This window comes from Rhinoderma darwinii, chromosome 4, assembly GCF_050947455.1.
Source record: "Rhinoderma darwinii isolate aRhiDar2 chromosome 4, aRhiDar2.hap1, whole genome shotgun sequence".
Classification (NCBI taxonomy): Eukaryota; Metazoa; Chordata; class Amphibia; order Anura; family Rhinodermatidae; genus Rhinoderma; species Rhinoderma darwinii.
This window is the reverse complement of record NC_134690.1, coordinates 333961926-333988464: the sequence shown is the minus strand read 5'-3', so window position 1 is coordinate 333988464 and position 26539 is coordinate 333961926. Positions and strand designations below refer to the sequence as shown.

Sequence of the window (26539 nt, the reverse complement as noted above, 5' to 3'; positions counted from 1 at the left end):
CCATTATTATTATTATATCGGCAGCGCGTCTCCCTGTTTACACAGAGATGTGCTGCCGACATCGATAATATTTAACTTTTTTAAAACGATACGACCAGCAGATGATCCGGAAATTTGCTCGGTCATCTGCTGATCGTTCCCCTGTTTACACAGGGCAATTATATTAACTCTCGTCTGCCTGATAACGGTCCCGTGTAAAACCCTCTTTACTGGCTCAGTTTTCTTATCATACATATACACATCAGATTACTTTTCCGGGCCCTAAGGGTCCTCTTACACGGCCCGACATGGGGCGTGTAAACGAGTGCCGACCAACGAGACAGCTCATTGATCGGCGCTCTTTTGTTCCTTTCATAAGGAGCTATGTATGGGGAAGAGAAATCGTTACTATGAATGCTCGTCCCCATACATTTCTATCATGTCAGCAGCACACCACCATGTTTACACAAGGAGATGTGCTGCTGACAACGATAATATTTCATGTTGCAAAAACGATAAGATTAGCCGATGAACGACCTCTTCATATGAACGCTCATTGCCCGATAATTGGCTCGTGTAAAAAGGTTACTACTAGAGAAATTTCAAAGAACTTATGAGGATGTTGGCTGATTGCATATGTATGCTGGACCTGCAGATTGCATTGAATGCTAAGCATTTTAAGGACTTTGGGTGTGGGTAAAATGGTTTTGCTGTGCATAGAATGGATAAACTCCAGGATAATTTCTTCATGTGTAGAATAGGTAGGAATTGTTTCCTGCAAAGCGGTATTGTGGTAACACCCTTCTAATTTATGTTCCACAGGAAAATGAGGTTATTGTCTGTGCGTATAGGCATCTAGTGAAATGGATATTTACGTCTTTAAAACTACATTGAGTTATTAAACCTAAGCTACACTTACCTAACCTCTATAAGGGTATAGCGTATACAGCACTCCAAAAACAGCCATTATAAATACCCCCAGGTACTTCCTGATAAGCTGTAGTACATTGGAGATTATGAGATTCTCTGTGCTTGTCCTTCAGGCATTTCAGCAGAACCAGACGGTTTTACGATAGTCTGTGTCCAACAGGGTCAGACTGGCCCTCCACAGTACTAGACAAAAGACAACAAACCCAATTTGGATTTGACTTTGAAGCCAATTACTTGCCACTGGGCTCTGCTTTTTATGGGGTGATTCACAAGCAACCTATTTGACGCTACTGATCATATATCCTGTGTGTGAATTGACACAAAAATTCCTCCGTTGGGCTCAAGGATCCGCAGTTTGGCACTGGTTTCCAATATTATATTATGTAATTGCTATCTACGAAATTCCCTAACAAAGAAATCCACCTCAGAATGAAATGTTAACCTGTACTATTATATAAACTATCTTAAAAAAATATATTGTGTGCTCACATTTCTTTTTCTTTTTGAATCTAGCCAAAAGAACGTGGGTCTACAAGAGTTCATGCTCTAAATAATGTCAACAGAGTGCTACAAATTTTACATCAAAACAATGTAAGTTTCTTTTTACTATGTTATGTACTTGTAGAGATTCTATTACATTTTTCTTGTTTTTACTATAGGGATTTCTATGACTTTTTTTTCTTTTGTTATATTTTAAATAGAAATGTTCTTCAGATTCAGAAAATAATTAGCAACTTTCTGCCATGCTCTGACTCAGAAGCACTGCAGCCACTGCCATAACTATCAGTAATTCCGTATGGTCACATGATCGCATTCTCCAATGGCTGTAGTACTTTACAATATTGCCTTATGGAAAAATAGTCTTTGATTTGATTTGGTCTACAGCAACCTTCAAGTCATGCCACAGAGTCTCAATTGGATTGAGATCTCGGCTATTCCAGGACATTTGAATGTTTCCCCTTAAACAACTCCAGTGTAGCTTTAGCAGTACGTTTATGGTCATTGTATGGCCTTCACTGCTGGAAGGTGAACCTGCGTCCACGTCTCAAATCTCTGGCTGACCGAAACTGGTTTTCGTCAAGAATTTCCCTGTTTTAACTGCCATCCATCTTTCCTTTAATCCTGACCAGTTTTCCAGTCCCTGCCAATTAAAAGATCCCCATGGCATGATACTGCCACCACCAAGCTTCACTGTGGGAACGGTCTTCTTGGAGTGATGGAAAGTGTTACTATTTTTTTCATTCCACTGTAACAATTTGGGTCCATAACATAAAATGTAATTAAATGCAATGAAACCAGAAAAACACCCAGGGGGGGGGGGGATTAATACATTTTCAAAGCGCTGAACCCCAAAATGATGGCATTGAAATATACAAGTCACCCCACAAGAACATGCCCATGGTCCGGCCCAAGCAAGCCTAGTCTTTCAGGGGTTAATAAAACACAATATTTGGATAAAGAAATTTTAAAATTGTAACTTCTCATTCATTGCTGTCTTATGGACTTTATTATAACATTAAATAAAATTAGCTCTATATTTTTCAAGGTGGAGTTGGTGAATATTGGAGGTACAGATATTGTTGATGGAAACCACAAGCTCACCCTTGGTTTAATATGGAACATCATTCTCCATTGGCAGGTAAAATGCTGTGTCTTGCTCTTAATTTTGTATTTATTTATTTCCTGTTGTGTATATAGTGTGAACATATTCCACAGCACTGTACAGAGCACTGCAGAGTTTGTAATAACTCAAGATGAATTTCATAAAAAAAGACAATAAACCTCTCAATATGTTTTTGTAGTATGGGAGAAAACTTGAGTACATAGGAAAACCCACTACAAATACCAGTAGAACATACAAACTGTTTGTCTGAACTACTAATTTATTGATTTGCTGTTTATTATTCTGTGTGCTTTGTATATATTTTTTTTATCATGTTATCTTATCTAGCAAGGACAAATTAATTAAAAGCTACGTACACCTTTGAAATAGTTTTTAAAAAAAAATAAAAAGTCTATCAGTGGGTTTTGTGCAACTTTCTAAATACTTTTTTATTAAAAATAGTTTTTACTTTTTGAGATACAGCTGCTTTGTATACAGAGCAGATGTATCGAATGCTGAGACATGAATCTGACCGGTCAGTGGGACTGACGGGTTCAGTGTCAGCAATGCCCCACCTGCTATCGATCACATCTAAGTTATGAACTAAGGCTTCATGCACACGACCGTAGCCATGTGCACGGCCGTGATTTCCGGGTCTGCTGGCCACGGAGTGACAGCCGCGAGCCGCCCGCATGTCACGGGCTGTGCACATGGCCGCGGCCATTATTTTCAATGAGCCTGGACCGCAGAACATGGCCGTAATAAGGCTTGCCCGTTCTTTCTGCTGTTCGGGCTCCTGGTCCATGCACGGACCGTGAAAACCACGGTCGTGTATATGGCCCCATAGGAATGAATGGGGCCGCAATTCTCCAGTGGATTTTCGGGGGAATTGCGGCCACAAAAGCACGTTCGTGTGCATGGGGCCTTAGGCCCCATGCACACGACCGTGTTCGGTCCGTGATATACGGTCCGCATGTCGGCTGCATGTCCCGGACCGAACACAGTGCAGGGAGTCGGGCTCCTAGCATCACACTTATCTATGACGATAGGGGTCACTGCCTGTCCGCGGAACTACTGTCCCGTACTGTAATCATGTTTTAGTGTGTGACAGTAGTTACGTGGATAGGCAGTGACACCTAGCGTCATAGATAAGTATGATGCTAGGAGCCCGGCTCCCTGTACTTTGTACGGTCCGGGACAAGCGGCCGACATGCGGACCGTATATCACGGACCGAACACGGTCGTGTGCATCAGGCCTTAGAAGTGATAAATAAGAGCTGGAGAAATGCAGGACCCGCTGACACTGAACCCGTCAGTCCTGCTGACCTGACGGATACGGGATTCAGTGCAAGATACAGCTGCTCTGTATACAGAACACAAAGCAGCTGTATCTCAAAAAGTAACAATAATTTTTAATATATATATATTTTTTTAAAACAACGATTTTACATGGCCTTTAAGTTAAAGTTAAACACAATCAAATAAAGGGTATGTTAGAACAGATGGACATCATTGAGGGGATCTGCAACAGAATGGTAGATCTAAATGATTTATAGTGGATGCTATTATGACTATTGCATCTTACAATGCATTTTTGATCTCCCATTTCTTAGCAACATTGCTGCAGCTAAAATGTGTTACCGCCTGCAGCTTTCCCCAGCAATGACCGCTGACTGCCAGGCATTGCAGCACCTGACCCACAGCGATCAGTTGATTACCAAGGGGTGGGGTTTCTAATTGGGTTGCCTTTTGTGAGGAAACTCTTTCAAAGGATGAGGATGTAAATTTGAAATGTTATTCCTCATTTTTCTCCAATTTGGATAATAATATTTAGTGAACCACAAGTTATCTATTAGCTATCCCATGATAACTGAACTGATGGTCACAAACTCTGTTTCATGAAAGATAAATAATATCATTTCTAAATGCTTTTTGGCTGCTCAGAACAAATATTCGACCTTTTATTAAAAGACTGCAGCAGTCCAGACTTTACATACCAAAGGAAAGCTATGGGTGAACATTGAAGTATCTCATTATTTCTTCTTTCAGTGGCTTACAGAAGAACTGCTAAATTTCATGCCGGGCTTCAATAAGAGGTTTTGTCCGAGCACAAAATAATGAAAATAAATGATGTATTCTTCATAAATCTGCTTGCTGTTAGGCTAAATGTGCCAGCTATGATATGGAACTCTGACATTCTAAAATATAGAGAAAATCAGTAGAATAGGCCAAAGACGCGTGGGACTAGTTTCCAATATTTATTCTGGTCTTGACCGTTAGTTCAGTAGATTTCTTCACTTCAGTCCCACACACAGCGGAGTATTAATGGACAATAGACAGACTTTCCAATAAAATTCTTTACTAACTGAGCTTACTGCTTGTTTGCCAGGTGAAAGATGTCATGAAGGCCATTATGTCAGATCTACAACAGACAAACAGTGAGAAGATTCTTTTAAGCTGGATCAGACAGTCAACAAGACCATATATGCAAGAAGTCAACGTGTTAAATTTCACCACCAGTTGGACAGATGGCCTCGCATTCAATGCTCTGCTGCATAGGCACAAGTAGGTGACACTTGTTTAGAAGTTTTATTTTTAAATACCCTTTCTATTTTGTCATGTGGCCATTATGTACATTGTGACAAGGGACATTTGCTGATGTAAATGAAACTAACAATAATTAAGGCCTTTATTACATATATAATGTACATATAATACTTGTATGAAATAAAAAGTAATATAAAGTTGCATTGAATAGTCGACTACGCTTTTTAATACAGTTGAGGCAAAAGTAAACTGGCCAAAAGAACACTCTAATGAGCGTCTATGGGCACTTTCGAAGTGTACGTTTGGAGAATTTCCAGATTTATATGCCCAACATAAAGCCCAAAAATGGTGGGAGCCTATCTTTATAATAATAGAAAGTGTAACCTCACATTTTATTACATGCGAGGGGTCAATATATATGTGTGTATATATATATATATATATATATATATATATATATGTGTGTGTGTATGTATATATATATATATATATATATATATATATATAGAGAGAGAGAGAGACTTTTGAATAACTACAATACTCAACGTGTAGCTCTATAGTGATTGAAATATGATAGAATTTAAACTTTAATTTTAGATTTATTATCCTTCTTTTATGTGATCTTTTTATAGTTCATTGTAAAATAAGGTTATGAGCTTATTCAAAAGGCACTTTGCTACTTTAGATTAGTGCATTGACAACCAAATGTAGTTATAAGTAGTGAAGAGGGTGCTCTATATATTCCTGCTGTGACATATGAGGATAGATTAAGTGCACCATAATATAAGAATGAGGTATTTGACTATTGATTATCTGAAATTGATAATTTATGAGTATATGGACCTTATATAGTAAGGCATTGTCATATATATAGGCACAAGACTTTAACATTAGCAAATATGTTATAGCCCAGGTGTATAGCTTTTCTACATTGGGATGCATGCAATTCAAGTAAACCCTCTGAACATGCATTATTTTACTATAATGAGTTGTTTAGGAAATGGCATTAGTCAGCATCAGATTCCTTGTAATGCACTTTAAACGTACTATTGATCATTTATTAAAGTTTTTTTTTTACAGCCACATCAAATATTTTACAAACAGCTGACAATGGTATGGAGTAATGCTCACCTTACCAATCGAGTGCCGACACTTGCCTGGTGCACCAGTGGTCTCTGTTTACCCGGCTACAGCGATGACACATTGTCTCGACACGTCATGCTGCAGCTAATCACAGGCTGTAGCGTTGACATGTAGACTCCACTGACGTCACATCTGTGGCCTGTGATTGGCTTCAGCGGTCACATGTCCCGACAACACGTTATCACTGGAGCCAGATAAACAAAGACCGGCAAGAACCAACGAAGGGTCGGCTCAGGAGCGACAGGGTATTCGTAAGGTGAGTATTTCTTTTTTTTATACCATTGTCAGCTGTTTGTAAAAAAAGAATCATGGGATTGGAAAATATCCTTTAACACAGATGTACACTTCAAAAAGTGCATTATTCTACTTATAAGAACGTTACATAGTTACATAGTTGATAAGGCTTAGAAAAAATGACAAAGGTCCATCGAGTTCAACGTATAATGCTATCATGTTGATCCAGAGGAAGGCAAAATGAGGTGGATGCCAATTTTCTCATTAGGGGAAAAATTCCTCCCCGACTCCAAATATGTCAATCAGAATAAATCCCTGGATCAACGTTCCTTCTCCAGAATTTAGTACTCATAACTTGTAATATTACATTTGTCAAGAATGGCATCTAGGCCCTCTTTGCATGCTCATTGATTTATTTTCATAAGTAGTGAATTTATTTAATTTCAGGCCAAACCTTTTTAACTGGGAAGACATTACCAAACTATCCCCACTTGGAAGGCTCGAGCATGCGTTCACCACCGCCAAAAAGCACTTGGGAATTGAAAAACTTCTTGACCCAGAAGGTAATGCTGTCATATTTTACATTTTGACTGCGTGTTTCAGAGCTGTGTCACAACTGCCTGGTAAGGAATGTATAAAGTATACAGTACGGCCTTTGTAAAATCCTTTTTTTTTTTTTACCACTATCTTTATGGAAAGCAGCTGGATTAGCTTTATCTACAGTGTGACAGAGATAGAAAAGAATGTCAAAGAGAAAGTGAACAAGCAGGCACAATGTTATAGGTGTTTTCTGCTTATGATTAACTTTTTCTTAAAGTGTACCTCTTGTTTCATCTAAAATCAAGCAGAATTTACCCTCCAACACTGGACATAGATTGGAAGATTTAACCGTATCCGAATAGTGGGGAGATTAAACAGGCTCTGTCACCACATTATAAGTGCCCTATATTGTACACGATGTGATCGGCGCTGTAATGTAGATTACAGCAGTGTTTTTTTATTTAGAAAAATTATCATTTTTGACGGAGTTATGACCTATATTATCTTTATGCTAATGAGTTTCTTAATGAACAACTGGGCGTGTTTTACTTTTTAGCCAAGTGGGCGTTGCACAGAGGAGTGTATGACGCTGACCAATCAGCGTCATACACTTCTCCCCATTCATTTACACACACATAGCGATATAGCTATATGCAGCCACATAAAGACGCTATAACGTTACTATTGTCCTGACAATGAATATACATTACCTGCAGCCAGGACGTGATGTGTATTCAGAATCCTGTCACTTCTGTAGCGTCTCTGTGAGATTTACAGCGAGATTACACTTTCCTTGCTGTAAATATCAAAGAGACGCTACAGAAGTGACAGGATTCTGAATACACATCAGGTCCAGGCTGGAGGTAATGTATGTTCATTGTCAGGACACTGCAGTAACGTTATAGTGTGTTTATGTGGCTGCACATAGCGATATAGCTATATCGCTATGTGCTGTATAAATGAATGGAGAGTGTATGACGCTGATTGGTCACTGATTGGTCAGCGTCATACACTCCTCTGTACAATGCCCACTTGGCCAAAAAGTAAAACACGCCAAGTTGTTCATTAAGAAACTCATTAGCATAAAGCTAATATAGGTTATAACTCCGTAAAAAATGATCATTTTTCTAAATAAAAAACACTGCTGTAATCTACATTACAGCGCCAATCACATCATGTACACTATAGGCCACTTATAATGTGGTGACAGAGCCTCTTTAATCAATCGTGCCATAGGATTTAATCAGTTACTACAAAGATAAAAATGTAAATAAGTCCCATGCTTATACCAACCAGTCAAACATATTTTAATTAGTGGGAAACAACCAATCAACCAATAGTACAAGAGATATAACGATTATTACCTATCATCGGTTATGGACAGATAGCTAATTATCATTATGTCTGTGACCATGCCTTTTTTACATGGTGCATTTATGGTGAAATATTTTTTTTTTAAATTGAAACTAACTTTTCAAATAACTTATGCGCAAGTATACTTGATATATAAATCAACTTTGTAGTGTACTTACTGTTAAAATGTAGAGGTTTTATCCATGCAAATTCTGTCTGATTACTGCCACTAGGTTTCTCCCTTTCTGTAATCTGCTATGCACTCCCTGTTGTCAAGCAAAATGTGTCTCTAGTTGAAGTGCAGAGGTGACAGACAGCAGTTGTCAATAGAAGCTTATGGAGAAGGGAGCAGGAGAAAATAAAGAGAGACACAAATGCTAAAAATAGAAGTCTATGGAGAGGGGAGGGGGAGCAGGAGAAGGGAGAAGAGTGAAACAGACACAGATGCCCATAGAAGTCTGAGGAGGGGGGAGCAGGAAGAGGTAGCAGGGAGAAAGAGACACATACAGACACGCTGCCCATAGAAGTCTATAGGAAGGGGAGGGGGAGAAGCTGGAGGGAGCAGAGAGAGGAGACAAAGACATACACAGAGAAGTGCAACAGCATCATAGTAAGTGTTATATCTAACCCCAGTACTGGATTCTCAGCTACACTGCTCATTACTGCTATATGATCTACTCCATGTTGCTGCTGCTTCTATTAATTTAGTAGATAGAGTTGGATGTTCTCTTCTCTGTCTGCAGTGTATAGAAGACATGGTAGCAGTTAGGCTCCACCCACTAGCTCATAGAAAACTGAGAATTAGAGATAAAGCCTGCAGAGGGGAAAACTGCAAAAAAAAAAAAAAAATGCATCAAAGACTCTTTCCACAATCACTGCACTTAGGGAATATGTATAGCCTTAAAGATCACATGTCACGTAATACTCCAGAGAAAATCCCACTGGCATTCATCATGCAACATTGCTGTGAACATTCAACTGTATTTATTTGAGTTATTCTTCTGTTAGGTCATGGCTAATTAAATTTCACAAAGATTTCTCAGTAGAGATCTTCCCTTTGACAATTAGTTCTTGTGCATTCACAGTACAATTAATTCAGAAAACGTTTCCCATTTATTAGTTGATGTTCCTAGTTTTATGTGCCTGTGAGTAGATATCCGTCAGATCCCCTCTTTATTTGTTAAATGTTATTGCTCAGTGTACCCTTTGCCTTGTCAATTTTTCATTGTGTTTATTTTGCATACCTTAACCTACCATTGTATGATCCCCTCCTAGATTCAGACTTTAGCCCTGCCATGCGCTGTGTTTCAATTCTCTTGTCATGATTTTTTGATCTTTTCTTCTTTTTTCCCCTTTTTCATGTCCTTTCTTTCTTCCCTTAGTCTCTCTTCCTGTTGTTTTTTTTTCCTAAAATGTAACAAGGTTTAAGTATGTGACTTATGAACACAAGCATAATCCATGGGACACAATCGATGGACCCCTTCTGAACCTCCCTGTGCCTCTGGTGGAGGCACACAGAATTTTTTACTCAGATTGCGAGAAATTGTGGCATTCTTCAAAGCAATGCTTATAGATGGGTGAATGCTATGGCACACAGTGGGGTACAGTGGCATTATTCAGAGAAACACGTTCAGAATATGGACCTGTGATGTAGTCTGTATGCCACCATGCACAGTGTGTATGTATTCTATCTAAATACAAACAAATATTAAACAATGGTCAAAGACAGGTAAAAAGCTTGGCCAACTACTAACGCCTGTGGCAATAATCTGTGCCTCTTTGTCAACAAAACTAGTTTCTGATAATAGGAATAAAATTTAGATGGTCAGAAAATGTAAGAACAATCTTAAAACTTTCACGTAAAAGTATCACTTGTAATGTAAAAAGATAGATGGGCGAGAGTGTCCAATATGGGCCAATGTTGTATCTCTGAACTTTCTCATGCTGTTTTACAATGAAGAGACCATAACATTTGTCAGCCTATAGAAAAATGTATTCTGTCTATGCCTAACTTAAAACTTAAAGTGAATCTTCAGTATTTTTCTTACTGGTGTTTAGTAGCCTGTAGTTTACAACCATTGTGTCACTACTGTAATGACAATCATCTCTTCATTCACTGACTTCCTGATAATCTTATGCTGGGCTTGTGCTTATAAACAGCAGCCAATCTGAAGAGGCAGAGCTGCAGCTGGGAGATAGAAATCAGCAGTTTAAACCATTGATAAGAGAGGGGGTGGATTTCAGATTACATTAGACTCCCTGCAGGCACAATAGTTAAATTGTAGACACCAAACGACATCTCTATCTTAATGGAGCAGAGCTAATAATCACGCAGCAAGCACTGAGGAAAAAGAATGTCTAAATACTGACTGATTTTAAATTACAATAATAAGCATAGCATGGGACTTTCCCACCCATACACTATATGGACAAAAGTATTGGGACACGTACACATTACACCTACAGTAGCTTTTATGATATCCCATTCTATATCCATTTACATTAATATGGAGTTGGTCACCCTTTGCAGCTAAAACAGCTTCCACTCTTCTGGGAAGACTTTCTACAAGGTTCTTGGAGTGTGTCTGTGTGAATTTTTGCCCACTTATGCAGGAGAACATTTGTGAGGTTAGACTCTGATGTTAGACCACATGGCCTGGCTCGTAATCTTCATTTCTAGTTCATCACAAAGGTGTTCCATGGGGTTGAGGCCAGTGCTCTTTGTGGACCGTTCAAGTTCTTCCCCACCAAACTCAGTCAACCATTCCTTTATGGACATTGCTTTGTGCACTGTGGCCAAGTCATGCTGGAACAGAAAAGGGCCTTCCCCAAACTGTTACCACAAAATTGGAAGCATGCAATTGTCCAAAATGTGTTGCTATGCTAAAGTATTACAATTTCTACTCACTGGAACAAATGGGCCTAGGCCAACCCCTGAAAAACATCCCCATAGCATTATTATTCCTCCTCCACCAAACTTTACACTTGGCTAATGCAATCAGGCAGGTCATGTTCTCCAGGCATTCGCCAAACCTAGACTGGTCCGTCAGACTGCCAGATGGTGCAGTGTGATTAGTCACTCCACAGAACACGTTTCCACTGCTCCAGAGTCCAGTTGCGGCGTGATTTTCACCACTCCATCTGACGCTGCAATTGTGCTTGGTGTTGTAAGGCTTGCATGCAGCTGGTCGGCCATGGAAACTCAGCCCATGAAGCTCCTGGTGCACAGTTTTTGTGCTGATGTTAATGCCAGAGGAGCTTTGCAGTTATTAAGTCAGCAGAGAGTTGGCGACCTCAGCACTCGGCGATCCTGCTCTATAACTATATGTGGTTTCTAAATGCTTCTACTTTGCAATAATACCACACAGAGTTGGTCGTGGAATAACTAGATGGGAAGAAATTTCACAAGCTGACTTTTACATCCTATTACAGAACTAAGCTTGAATTCAGTGAGCTCTTTAGAATGACCCATTATTTCACAAATGTTTGTAAAGGTAGACTGCATAGCTAGGTGGTTAATTTTATACAGGGTCGGCCTTAGGATAGACGGCATCCCGTGCAAAATTATCTTTCGGCGCACCACCCCATCATAAAAAAAATGTACCATAAAAAAAAGTATAATGCCCCCCACAGTATAATGCCCTATATAGTGCCCCCACACAGTCTAATGCCCCTTTAGTGACCCCCATACAGTATAATTATAATATTTAATAATATAATATATTATAACCCCTTCAAGGACGGTGTTTTGTCCTCTAATTGTGTCCATAAAGTATTATGCCCCTTAAGTGCCACACACAGTATATTGCCCACTGTAGTGCCCCTACGCAGTATAATGTCCACTTAGTGGCCTCCCTTTCAGATAGTGCCCCCCCTGTATATTGTGCCATACAGCCTCCCTTTAGACAGTGCCATATTCCACCACCTCCTCCTTGTAGACAGTGCCATACAGCCCCCTATCTCCCCCATGTAGACCGTGCCATACAGCTCCCCACCTCCCCCTGGTGGACAGTGCCCCCAAACATAATACTTGTACTCACCTAGGCCTTGTTCCCATGACAAACTGAGCTGCTCCACAACGCCGATGACGGGATCCTTGCGTAGGCCGGCGTGATCCTGTAGCCTAATACAGAGTTTCCCAACCTTTTCGAACTTGAGGCACCCCTACCAAAAATTACTTAGAGAAAGACAGAAAATGGCTAAAAACAAGCACTACACTTTTAGGGTGTGTTCACACAGCGTTTTTTGTAAGGCAGAAAAAAATCTGACCTCAGGGCTTCTCCAGGAGTGGAATCCCCGGTCACAGTGTCGGCAACACTTTGGACGGGGATTCCGCTTCAGGGGTTTCCCCTGTTGTCACTGTCTATATATGGACAGAAACATCAAGCGCTCCCTCCAGCAGCGGAATCCCTGGCCACACGGGGATTCCGCTCTTTCAGGGAGCTACAGTGGCACTAGTATATAGCATAGCAGGGAGATACCTCCCTGTTCTGCTATAGTGTTCAATAGAACCTGCGTCCTAAGGAAGCAGCTACTATTGAATGTTGCGTTGCTACCGCTTTAGCAGCCACAGCGACTGCTATCGGCACCGCCGGCCATGGGCCGCCCTCATGCCCGGTGATGCCGCTAGCATCGGCAGTGGCTGCTACAACGGTAGCACTGCCATTGAGAGAAAAAGCACCCGGGCGGAAAGGCAGCTGCTGAGTCACCGGGCCAGAGCCCGTCTGAAACACAAGCAGGGGAAGGGAGCCAGCGCAGTGCCATGGCACAGGTCGCACACCCTTAAGGCTGGCCCTGATTTTATACACAACTGGCTATGGGACTGAATGAAACACCTGAATTCAATGATTGAGAGGTGGGTCCAAATACTTTTGTGCTTGACAATTGTTAATATAGGGACCACACAAACAGTTTGTTCCAGTTAAGCCCAGGGTCCTGGTAATGTAATGGTCATTAAAAATAAATAGCGCTTTTGAAATAATGTAATTCTCCAACCAGTACCAATGGGCTCATTGATTTATACTCTTAATGTTCTCCGGTTAGAAGTGGTGTACCCCAATGTTCAATACCAGTACTGCTATTATTTAGCTTATTTATTAATGATATAGAGGATGGGATTAATAGCATTGTTTCTATTTTTGCAGATGACACCAAGCTATGTAGTATAGTAGAGTCTATGGAAGATGTTCATAAATTACAAGTCGTCTTGGGCACATTGAGTGTTTCCACTTGGCAAATGAGGTTCAATGTGAATAGATGTAAAGTTATGCATCTAAATGTTAATAATCTGCATGCACCATATGTCCTAGGGGAGTAAAACTGGGAGAGTCACTTGTAAAGAAGGATCTGGGTGTACTTATAGATCATAGACTATTGCTAACAGCATACAATGTCTTGCACACAAAATGCTTATGTAAATGTATAGAATCCTTGTTTGAATGTAGATCCAATGTGATCGTCAGGAGGGAATTTTTATTCCGTTTGGGTTAAGTTAGGTTATCTTATTTTTCTTTTGCTTTCTTCTTGATCAATATGGGAGAAAAAATAGTTCTAAAATGTACCCTTCCCTTCATTCATAGTTTCTACCTTCTGGTTAAACTTGATGGACATGTGTCATTTTTCAACCCGACTAACTATGTGACCTTTAGCAATGATATGTACTTTACAGAAGAAGGGCACAGGGAATGTAGACACACGGTTTGGGTAGTAATTGATCATTTCTATTAGTACCTAGTGGTATCTTACAATAGTGATATCTTAAACCTACTCAGGAAAATAACTATTGGAACTATATTTTGCTCCTACAATCCACTAGAACGTCATCATAAGGGGTCCATTTCTTACAGAGATGAACTTTGACTAGAAATGTGAAATTCCAATTGATATAAAAAAAATATAGAGAAAACGTCAGCTGACTACAATCTGGACAGCATTTTTTATACAATCTTTGCGTTTTCTGCCAGGTACATGCATAATTCTGTCTGTCTGTTTATAATGTATGTCTTAAATAAATGTCATTTTCATATATTTTTCTTAGAAAAAGATATAGCATACAACTTTGCAAAGTACATTATTGCGCCCATGTTAGATATGTCAATTTAATGCATTTTAATAAACTTCAGAAACATCAATGCATATAGGGAAATAAATTACATTTTCAGCCTTGAGTTTTCCGGTTAGTTATCAGTATATTAATAATCATTGATCCTATTTAGGTTTTTGCTGTTCACCATTAACATAAGTCAAAGCATGCCTGTTGTTTTAGGTGACTTTTCAGAAAAAGCTGTCATATGCGTTTACACGAGGAATAACTCAATGTCTGACTATTATATGACATGTATATGCCATTTTAGCAGTTTTCTCCTCTGCAGGTTTTATCTCTAATTCTTAGTTGTCTCTGAGCTAGTGGGCAGAGCCTAACTGCATTCATGTCTTCTACACACTGCACACAGAGAAGTGGAGAATCCTGCTCTCCTATCTCTATCACATATATAGAAGCTGCAGCAGCATGGAGGACATTATACAGTAGTAATGAGCAGTGTAGCTGAGAATCCAGCACTGGGATGAGACAATAACACTTACCTGAAAGCTGCAGCATGTCTGTCTGGGTTTTTCTCACTCTGCTCTTGATCCCAATACCCTCTTCATAGATTTGTATGGGCAGAGTGTTTATGTCTTACTCACTCTCTCTCTCTCTGCTCCCTCCTCCTTCTCCCTCCTCCCCTCTCCATAGACTTGTATAGGCAGGCAGTGAAGAGATACACCCCCACCTTCTGCAGTCCATCTTTAACTGGACTGGATTTTGCTTGACAGCAGGGGGTGGACAGGAAGGGAGGCACCTAGTGGCCGTAACTTCACACAGAATTTGCATGAATAAAACAACAACATTTTAACAGTGAGTAAAAATGACCAACTTGATCTATTTCAGGTATTACCGTTAGATCAGCATAAGTTGCTTGAAAAGTTAATGTCCATTTATTGTTATGGCTAATAGGTATATATTTTTATGAGACAAAATCAATGTCTACAATTAAAAAGTAACATGTTCTGGAATTTTACTGTGAATGTTAGGGGGTTAAAGACAAAATTTCATCCTGTACTGAATGTCTAGTAGCTGAATCATCTCAAAAAGTGGTTGATATTTACCACTGTTGGCCTAATTTCTAGGGAAAGTTTGCAACTTGCCCATTAAATTAACATCTGCATTCAAATTGGTCATATGTACATCTGCAAATTATGCTGGGTAAGTGATGTAGTTATCAGACATACAAATCAATATGGGGGATGAAAAGGGGACCAGCAAATGAAGTATTTATAGTCTTACACCATTCAGCATATTTGGTGTGATATGTTTACTTTCGACAAGAATTAAGTAAATAGGAAAACATGGCGCCTAGTATGAAAGAAATTGCCTACCGCATGTTTAGACAGAGCATCAATAAAACTCTGTCTAGTTTTTATATATTCCTGTGTGCTAGACTCAACGAAATAGACCTTTTTTTAAAGCTGCAAACTAAACTGGAAACGCGTAAAGTCAGTAGTGGGCAATGCTTTATAGGTGATTGAATTACTATTACTTTTTGTACTCGCTTGGGTAGCCGAACTGTTTTATATAGATTTCTACTTTTTAACTATGAATGCGGTTAGTGCATTTCTGTAGAGAGCACCCTCCACCCTCCACCTTATTGAATGACATTGTAGATTATTTCCTCCGCCATATAGCTGTTCTTCCAGCTTGTGTCATGAAATTTTATTCTATATTGTATTAACTTAGAAGCAGAATATTGATGGTTATTTCTTATTTTTCCATACAGATGTAGCCGTCCCGTTGCCTGACAAGAAGTCAATACTCATGTACATAACATCGCTGTTTGAAGTACTTCCTCATGAAGTTACGATGGATGACATTCGAGAAGTGGAGACTCTTCCTAGAAGATACAAGGGGGAGTGTGAAGATACGTCTATCACTAAGCAAAAGGTATTTTATATTCATTCAGATGCTAATTGCATTAATGGCAAATAAATTCATCAAAATTAAGAGTCTAAGAGCGCAAAGGGGTTCTCACACGAAGACAAATGCTTTTTAAAAAAGAAATCGGCGATCAGCTGTTATTGCTGGGGGAAGCCGCGCCTAGGCATGCATAGCTCCTGCAGCAGCCGGTGCAAGTGAATTGTAGGATTACATGCCTGCTTTTTATTTGATGTAATGAATGGACGCCCATTGTCCACCAGAGCTGGAGCCACTCTTACAGAGCGTCTCTCCGTTCTAACGCAAATAGGGGGTTTCGAGTCAGGCCATCTCTTCATTGACTTCCATGGGAAGAACATCTGGTGTGAATCAGTAATCGGGGGTAATGTGGCTCCCATTTTCCCCATATTTATGGGTCCCAGAGGTGGGACCTGCCCCTATTAGGCATTTATGGATTATCTGGTCGATATTGTATAAATGTTTCTTTAGGATTGGAATACCCCTTTAAATGGGTTTTGTGACGCTTTTTGTCATAACTATTAACGCTGTAGCCATATCACATATAATACAATAAATCCACCCAGATACCTTTTTCACAATTTTGCTGCTGTTTCTGGTCGATTGTGGGTCCCCTGATTTACTGTCTAGTGCTGGCATCTCAGCCAACTCCAGATATTGTACACCTAGTACTCCTCCCTACTAGATAGGAAACCAGCCCCCTCCACCTCCCAGCGCCATCTTGCTACACTTAGTACTCCTCCTGCACCATATGCACCCTCCACTTGTGTCCCATGTGAATCTTCACGAAGACGCACTAGAGGCATTGGACTGAGCATGCCTGGTGGAAACGAAGAATTTCAAGTGTGCATGCTCAATGTATCTCTGGGAAATTTCTGACAGCCTTGTACAGGACAAACAACCTAAACAACAACCTCACACCAAGAGTGGCGTGTACTGGGGTCCCTTTTAATGCATAGACCTAAAAACGAACCAAAGATGGGACATGACCCTAAAGTAAGTAATGTACTCCAAAGATAAAAGTACAAAAAATCTTTATTAAATATAGTAACAATAACAAATAATGAGAAAAGAGATCTGATACAATGAACACGGAGACATAAACAACAGGGTCAGATGAAAAAGACCAGAGCCAACAGAATCAACCGTCCACTATAGACCTAACACACGCTCAGTTATAGGTAAGTAGTTAGTAAACCCGGGGGTATGGGGAGGTTAGTCCCATACATAGTGCCAAGTAATCAGCTGGATGGACAACGTGTAAAGTATGTCAGTATGCGTAGCCTGCACAGTATATGGTGCATGTAACAGTACGTGCACAATCTATACAAAATAGTAGATAGTACGTGACAAGTTTAAACTGAATAACATATGTAAATAGTTTAAAGGCTCAAATAGACAAGAGAAATATGACTGGCTGAAATAGCACAATACTGTGGAGGCTACAAAGGGCTGAGAAAACCTGTGCACATACCCAGAGACATGATGAGGAGCGTGGAGGATCAATGAAGTGGATGGGTGAATGAAACTATTTACATATGTTATTCAGTTTAAACTTGTCACGTACTATCTACTATTTTGTATAGATTGTGCACGTACTGTTACATGCACCATATACTGTGCAGGCTACGCATACTGACATACTTTACACGTTGTCCATCCAGCTGATTACTTGGCACTATGTATGGGACTAACCTCCCCATACCCCCGGGTTTACTAACTACTTACCTATAACTGAGCGTGTGTTAGGTCTATAGTGGACGGTTGATTCTGTTGGCTCTGGTCTTTTTCATCTGACCCTGTTGTTTATGTCTCCGTGTTCATTGTATCAGATCTCTTTTCTCATTATTTGTTATTGTTACTATATTTAATAAAGATTTTTTGTACTTTTATCTTTGGAGTACATTACTTACTTTAGGGTCATGTCCCATCTTTGGTTCGTTTTTAGGTCTAAGCCTTGTACAGGACGTCAACTATCCTCATCAATACATTGAGCTGGCCAGAAGAGGTAAAGAAACGGACAAGATGTCATTGGAAGCCATTAAAACCAAAGGGGACTGCATCTTGTCACCCCGCTCCGCTGCACAATCTAGAAATCAGCCGCAATTCGGGACAATACCTATATTGAAAAGTGTCTTCTTTTGGATGGGCTTGGTGATTGGGTTTGTGTAATTTTTCACCCAGTAAGACAAGAGTACCCCCCAGGAACAGAACACTAAATAGAATGCTAACAAAAAATATTCTACTTTTTTACTTTTTGCTTTTTATTTGTTGATATTAGCTCAGTTTTCTGCTTCTGTTCTTGTGAATTTGCAATTAGAATACAGTTCTATGCCATGATGCTGGACTTTACTTTCATTTGACATTTGATACTGCAGAAATTCTATTATTCTGGCACTTGTTAATCCACAAAGAACTGCATGGTAATCTTAGATTTGATTGCATCAGAACCCAAAAAACAAGCAGAGTGAACCAATTATGATACTAAAGTGATTGTAGCATATTTTACATTCGCATTTTCCTTTTTTTATGACCGTCAAGTAATCCAGAATATGTGATAGTTTGACAACCATCAGGTCTCGTTAATGCTGAAATAAAGAAATGTTATTGTGCATAAATAAATGTCCTACTGCTGTTTCCTGGTGTTATTATCCGAAGAAATCCTGTATTTTGTGAATGGAGTTAGCAAAAATAATGTTGCCATTTGCTGATGGACAGAATATAAACGGAAGTAAACTGCACCTGTATCCTAATGACAACATCTGCAGTGCAGCCATATTTAATTTGGCTACCACTGCCCTGTTGTATTACCCAAACCGCTCCTGCTCAGAAAGCAAGCATTTTTGGAAATTGGTTTATATAGAGGATAGGTGATCAGTGTTAGATCTATAGGTGTACCAGTGGGGTACTCACTAACTATAATACAGTAGGCCTCACATATTCATATTTTTGGTTGCTCTGCAATGGATTCAATAGAAGTTATTACATTTTGTCTTGCATCTTTCCCTATTCCTGAGAAAACCTATAGACCGCCTGCTTTGAATTCTTGCCTAAGCCTACAAAATGGCGGCATTCACACTGTGTTTAAAGATGAGTGCATTTTATGAATGCGTTAAGCAATGGTAGGTCTTAGCTCCCAACCCATTATCATATCCCTAATCCTAATATAAATATACATTTTTTAGTATTGTCATTTTTTACTTTTGTGCTTTTGCATGTTGCCTTAAACTTCAAACAACCTCTTCTCCCTTAATCCTCATTTTGAGCTCATTTTACTCCTCGTGCTTGGTTAATCCTCTACAGACTGATCCCCTGCTGTCTTTATAATTACAGTATAGGAACATTTCTTAGAAATGAGTCTTACTGTTCATTTGTAAAGTTTGGAGTACTATGTAAGGGGCAGGATCTTGCGCTGTAGTATTGTATTCTTTGTCTAGATTGATTTATGGAGAATCAATATAAACAGTTTTTTGTCAATGACTGGCAAAGCTGACCAGAATGGGAAGTGGGCCACTATTCTTGGCCTTGTCTGTCCTACTTTGTGAGCTATACTATGCTCTCGTGGTTTGTACTTGGGGAGCATCTTGTATTTCGCTCTTTTCTTAGTTTCTGTGTGACCCTAAAATATCACGGACTAGTTTTGCTACAAGTAGTAAATTTGTATTCTAGATTTGTCAATATCTACCTAGACTATACCATATTAGTTACATTTTTTGATCTTGTTCACTACATTTTATTTGAGAATAGCTTGTAATATTTTCTTTCTGATTTTGCTAATGTCTGGTATATCAGGTTGTCGGTTGCCTCAATAAGTATGGCTGGATTACTGTGAATAGAGATAGAGATTAGCAACTTTAAAGAATTGAATGGTCCAAACTAGCATAGCTTAGCCTTAGGTAATGGAACACATTATGATTCATCATGAGGCCTAATGCACATGGACGTATAATGGCTCTGAACAGAAGTTGAATAGACTGGGTTACATTCATACAGAACACACATGTTCCTTTGGCTATTACAGACATATTCTGCACTAGATGCATTGCTTCTAGGAGATAATACCTCCTACATAATACCTAATACAGTGCCGTACAGACCCACCATGTAGTGGCACATGGAGTGTCTATGTCTCTGCAGTACGGAGCTGTAGGGACTGTTTGTATTACCGTACAAGTGTGGAATGGAGAGATGTGCATTCCATGGCTCTTTTATAATAGGAGATCCCCCTTTAATATTCATACTAGGGCATTTTAAAAGAGGTGTCTAACCCTTTAAATTAAGGCTAATTTTGTGAACTTTTTTGTTGATATGTAAGGGAATTGCATTTACAGAAATTCCATACCATTGACCTATTACCTAAATTGCTTTGTTTACCAGCAGATACAATTTGGTTAATTGTCTCTATCTATGGAAAGAGGAAAGGGGCTATAATGATGTAAATATTGTAAGATATATTATTTAACAGGAAATAGAGGGGGTTTTCCTTTCAGGATCCTCATCTCTTGGCAATATTGGAAAGCGGTTACAATCAGGGTCTATCGCTCTAGAGGACCTGTCCTGCATTACTCAGACAACTCATTGATTAGAATGGTCACCATGTAATGCTTAAAGGGATTGTCCGAGATTAAAGCTCTGGCCGCTGTGTTGATCTTCAATTATTTTCCGGGTATACGACACGTCACTTGTAGACCCTTAGGCTGGGTTCACACGTGGCGGAATTTCACTTAAATTCCGCTGCGGACACTCCGCAGCGTTAATCCGCAGCGGTGCCGTTTGTCCATTGACTTACACTTTAATTTAGCAGTGTTCGTTTAGACGAGGCGTAAAATTCCGCTGCGGAGCATAGGCTGCGGAGCGGAATTTGGTGGCCGCAGCATGCTCTGTCTGTTGCGGAGCAGTGGCGGACTCATGGCGGAATTTCTCCATTGACTTCAATGGAGAGTCAAAATTCCGCAATGAAGTCCGCAGATCTTATGTGTGCTGCGGAGCGTATTGGTTTTACTACCATGACATTTCTTCATTCTGGCTGGACCTATGTATTTCTAGGTCTACAGCCAGACTGAGGAAGTCAATGGGGCTCCCGTAATGACGGGAGCGTTGCTAGGAGACGTCTGTAAATAGTCACTGTCCAGGGTGCTGAAAGAGTTAAGCGATCGGCAGTAACTGTTTCTGCACCCGGGACAGTGACTACCGATCCCAATATACAGCAACCTGTAAAAAAATATAAGTTCATACTTACCGAGAACTCCCTGCTCCTGTCTCCAGTCCAGCCTCCCAGGATGACGTTTCAGTCTAAGTGACGGCTGCAGCCAATCACAGGCCAAGCACAGGCTGCAGCGGTCACATGGACTGGCGCGTCATCCAGGGAGGTCGGGCTGGATGCCGAAAGAGGGACGCGTCACCAAGACAACGGCCGGTAAGTATGAAATTCTTTTACTTTCACTAGGGAAAGTGCTGTCCCTTCTCTCTATCCTGTACTGATAGGGAAAAGGGAAGCACTTTTCCCGCAGTCCGCAGCAGCTAGTCCGCATCAATTTTCTGCACATTTTGTGCAGATCCGCAGCAGAATCTGCGACGCAGATTCTGTGCGGCATTGATGCGGACAGTTGCGGAGGAAATCCGCCACGTGTGGTCATGCCCTAAGGCATCAGTTTTAAAATATTAAAAGATGTCACTGTCACCTTTCCCATTAACTCATCTCTCCTGGTTTTATTTATTGGCTTCTAAAATATTGTGTTTCTCACAGTCTATTAAAGAAGCAGCTATTTTATATAATTGCTAAAAATGCATTTGAAGGCTTCAGTGAGTTCATGTATAATGGAAACATTTCTTTTAAAGTCTTCTCTCATCTGCTCCCCCACCCTTGTTTACAAGCCTATAAAGAGCATAATTAAAAATTAATTCATTGAAATGTTAGACACCAATGATACAACCAGCTGGGCGGGTGTTCCCTGTTCCAGCATGTACTTTGTGTGATAGTCGCTCGCTCCCGTTCTCTCTCTCTCTAAGCAATCGCAAATCTGTGAAAGTGGAGTCTGCTGACTGATACCTATCTCTTTTAATTAGATAAACCATTTTTTTCTTATAATTTTCGTATGTGCTAAACCATTTGAGATAACATTTTTAATTCGGATACTGCAGGTGCCCTTATATCCATGGTCTTAGACAAGGTCTTTATCTGGAACCATAATGCAGTTAAATTACTAAATTAATATTACTCCTAGTGTGAATGGGACTTCTCGGCTAAGAGTTCTTCCTTCCGCATTCACACCTATCTGGTAAAATAGGAAAGCGTTTGTTTCCTGGGTTTCAATATTGTCTTAAATGTTGCTTAGTTTACTTTAATTCCATATGATCTGCAGTTCATCATAATGCAAGTCTGGCAGCATTAAAGTGGAATTGAGTTTTTTATGTTAATGTGGATTACCTTTTTTCTTCCTTGGTCATTTTACTAGAAACCAAGTTTTCAATGGAGCGTCATTAAAAAATGATGCCCCGTTAAATGCTTCTATAACAACCTCCAAGCTAGCAGCAGCCATGCCAGGCATTTTAGCCAGGTTCAGACAGGGCTGTCTTTTAGGTTTTTTTTGTGTCTTAAATCCGATGTAAGAACACCTACAAAAACCTCCTGCACAATAAAGCTGTTTTTTTTGCATGTATTTTTTAGTGGTGTTTATATCTGCTGTTTTGGAGATGTATTAAAAACCACCAGAAAAAAACACCATCCCTCCAGCATACTGTGTTTAAAAAATTGAAGGACACCGACTCCAAAATTTCCACTTCCAGCACATGTCCCCAAAAGAAAACTCCCCCAAAAATGCTCTAAAAAATGCAAATAAGTGCTGTGTGTGGAAACAGGCTAAACATTGCAGCCGAGACTCAGCCCATTCACGGTTCATCCCCCTCAATGTACATGTCATCGTCACATCGGCGCTTCATCCAAAAGAACTGGCGCAGATGGGCTCTAAGTCACGGCTGCAATGCTTATACGTGGCCGCAGCCAGCTGGGAAGGATGTAAAAAGATATAAACGTATTTCATTTCTAATAAAATGGCAATTTATGGCCAAGAGGAAACAATTTGTTATCCTGGGCAATTTCTTTAAGCTGATTGGAAAATATTAGGCAATTCGTATGAATGGAATATATGTATTCTGATTTAATTTCTATTTTAGGCATCTGATAAACCATTTAGAGACTCCGATCCAGAGACACCTAGTACAGTAACTGAGGTAGAGATGGATCTTGACAGCTATCAGGTTGCTCTCGAAGATGTCCTCACTTGGCTTCTCATGGCAGAAGACACATTTCAGGAGCAAAATGATATATCTGATGATGTTGAAGAAGTCAAACAGCAATTTGCCACTCACGAGGTGAGCTTCACTGAATGTATGAGGATAAAAAAATGGAAATGCAGTCACAATTCTCTTATATTATGTGTGTAAAATGATCTATTATGTTATAGATACATATGATAATATCTTATTTGTTCTCAGACTGCCACAGATTTGCAGAATGAAATTGCTCTGTAGACCATTTTAACCCATTTGTCACTTCTCAGAGATTTCTGCTACTGGAAATCTGACACAACATTAAAAACAAACTATCATTGATAAAATGGTCCTTACAGTTTTCTGTTATACAAATCTCTAAGCTGTGCCAAAAGGGATTTCTGGCAGTGTGAGATCATGGACTTCAATGTAATCTTTTCATATATATCCATAACATATCAGAAGATCACTTTGACTGAAGGCCCTTTTACACCGGCCGATAAGTGGCCGGTGCAGCCGGCATCAGAGATCGTTGACCGGCGCTCGTTTGCTCCTGCTCGATACTGCGATCGCTCGTCCCCATCAATTATTATCATGTCGACAGTGCGTCAGGTAGATGTGCTGCTGACAACGATAATATTTTACTTTTTTAAAACGATACGACCAGCAGATGATCGAGCGTTTGTTCGTTCATACGCTGATCGTTCCCCTGTTTACACAGGGCAATTATTTTTCAACGAGCGTTAATCTGCTTGTCTGCCCGATAATCTGCCAGTGTAAAACCCTGTTTAATTTCCCCTATAAACTAATTTGTATTACTGCTTAGTTTGTGTTTTAGTTGTTTGTGTGGTGTTACACTGTTACTGTAAACTGAAGACAGTCTTTCATTAAAAAAAAAACCTGTCAACAGCAGCTTATTGACAGTATTCAGGTAGTTATAGTACAAAACTGATATATAAATGAAAACAACAGAAAAGATAATGAAGATATATTACAAGCACGTCACTTTGTACACTTGATAAATATATAGCCAGTGTAAAAGGCTGTGTTCACATGTGGCGGTGGAATTGTGTTTTGCTGCTTTTTTTTACACAAATCACGGCAAAAAAATTAATTTAATCAGGAGTATAATTAGAATACATTAATGCAAGTTAAAAGGAGATGGGTACAAAGCTCAAACAGGTTAAAAGATGCTTTATTATATGGCAGATTTTATTTCTGTCATTTTATTTTCTTTCGGACTCACTTGTTTCTAATTGATAAAAAAAAAAAAATAACCCTATAAAAAAAACAACTTTATGAAAAATCTTATCTAACCTCATGCAAGTTTAAAGGCGAACTTTTAAACAGTTTAGAATATCTACACCATATCCATTTTCTCAAGAATATTTTAGATAGAATGAAGATAACATGACTTCTACTGGGCTTGGGATTCATATTATGTATTCTGCCTCCGTATCTCTTCAGTTTCTTTAGATAATGTAAACCTTTTTTCTGTGACCTGTCTCTTCTTAAGGCTTTTATGATGGAGCTCACGGCACACCAGAGCAGTGTGGGCAATGTTCTACAGGCAGGAAACCAACTCATTGCTCAGGGTGACCTCTCGATCGAGGAAGAAAATGAGATACAAGAGCAGATGTCCTTGCTGAACTCACGCTGGGAAGACCTCCGTCTAGAAAGCATGCATAGACAGTCCAGGTGTGTTCCTTACAGTTTGCCAGATAATAAACACATTGCATACATTAAAAAGGCTATGAAAATTGTTGTATGTGTCATTCCGGAAGAACTTAAAGGGGTCATTCGCTTTAAAAATTCCTTTAAGTAAGTGTTCAATTCCCCTGCAGCACCACCATATAAAAAAAATTAAGAATCACACAATTTCCATTATAATAATGGACTGTCCATGTACAACACTATTAAAGAATTACATTATAGATATTTTAATTATTGTATTTGTCATAATGTAGCAATTAAGTAAGAGTCCGTCTACATGAATCCTTTGTTATAAAGTTGTTTCTATTGGTTAGAATCAATGACTCAGGTAATCCGCAACTATGCCATAGTGCCAATGAATGATACTTTGCAGTGCCGTCGCCTCCATTGCTCATGACTAAAAGTGACTAAAAGTATTTTTCTTAAAGAGGCTCTGTCACTAGTTTAGTAATGCCCTATGTCCTGGCTAATCGGATAGGCGCTGTCACACTGATAATGCTAGTGAAAATTGTGTCCCAAAACATTTATTGCTTTAAAAGTTATGAGCATTATTCTAAATATGTACATGAGCCTTTATTAGACAAGTGGGAGGTAACGATTCTCCTGAGGTGGAGCTTCCTCACAGCCTCTGACGCTGTCCAATCAGCATGAAGCTGCTTCACACAGTATGAAACACATTCTAGAGCAGGGTTCTCAAACTCGGACGGGTAAATGGGCTGCACATAGAAAAAATGTGAAGTTGACGGGCCGCATTACATTCAAATTTGATACAATACAAAATTATTGTTAATCAATTTGTTATTTGAACTACTATAACAATACTACATACTATAATAATACTACATTACTATAATAATCATTACTATAATACTACTACATTACTATAATAATACATTACTATAGAAGACTACATTACTATAACAATGCTACATTACTATAATAACACATTACTATAGCAATACTACACTACTATAACTATACTACATTACTATAAAAATACCGCTAGGTTTAAATTTACCGTAAATTTGCGACTTTACTCCACGTTTATTTAAAAAATCCAGTTTTCCAGTTTAAGTGTCACTAAATGCAGTCCGGCGGCTCAGTTGACAGCGTTTGGCAGACACACATGTCAAGATTGGGCAGCCCTTTTTTAGATAATGCCACAGTGCCCTCTGTAGATAGTGCCACAGTGCTCTCTGTAGATAGTGCCACAGTGCCCTCTGTAGATAGTGCCACAGTGC

The 26539-nt window shown here is 39.5% G+C and overlaps 1 protein-coding gene across 1 annotated transcript in view; it reads left to right on the top strand.

The window, feature by feature from the left end:
- UTRN (utrophin) overlaps positions 1–26539 on the top strand; it is a 603028-nt gene that overhangs the window by 94609 nt on the left and 481880 nt on the right. The window contains exons 5-11 of the mRNA XM_075862837.1: positions 1423–1500; positions 2456–2548; positions 4902–5077; positions 6884–6999; positions 16144–16307; positions 23490–23687; positions 25102–25283. Of these exons, the coding sequence (XP_075718952.1) occupies positions 1423–1500; positions 2456–2548; positions 4902–5077; positions 6884–6999; positions 16144–16307; positions 23490–23687; positions 25102–25283 (1007 nt within the window). The remainder of the gene's footprint in view (positions 1–1422; positions 1501–2455; positions 2549–4901; positions 5078–6883; positions 7000–16143; positions 16308–23489; positions 23688–25101; positions 25284–26539) is intronic.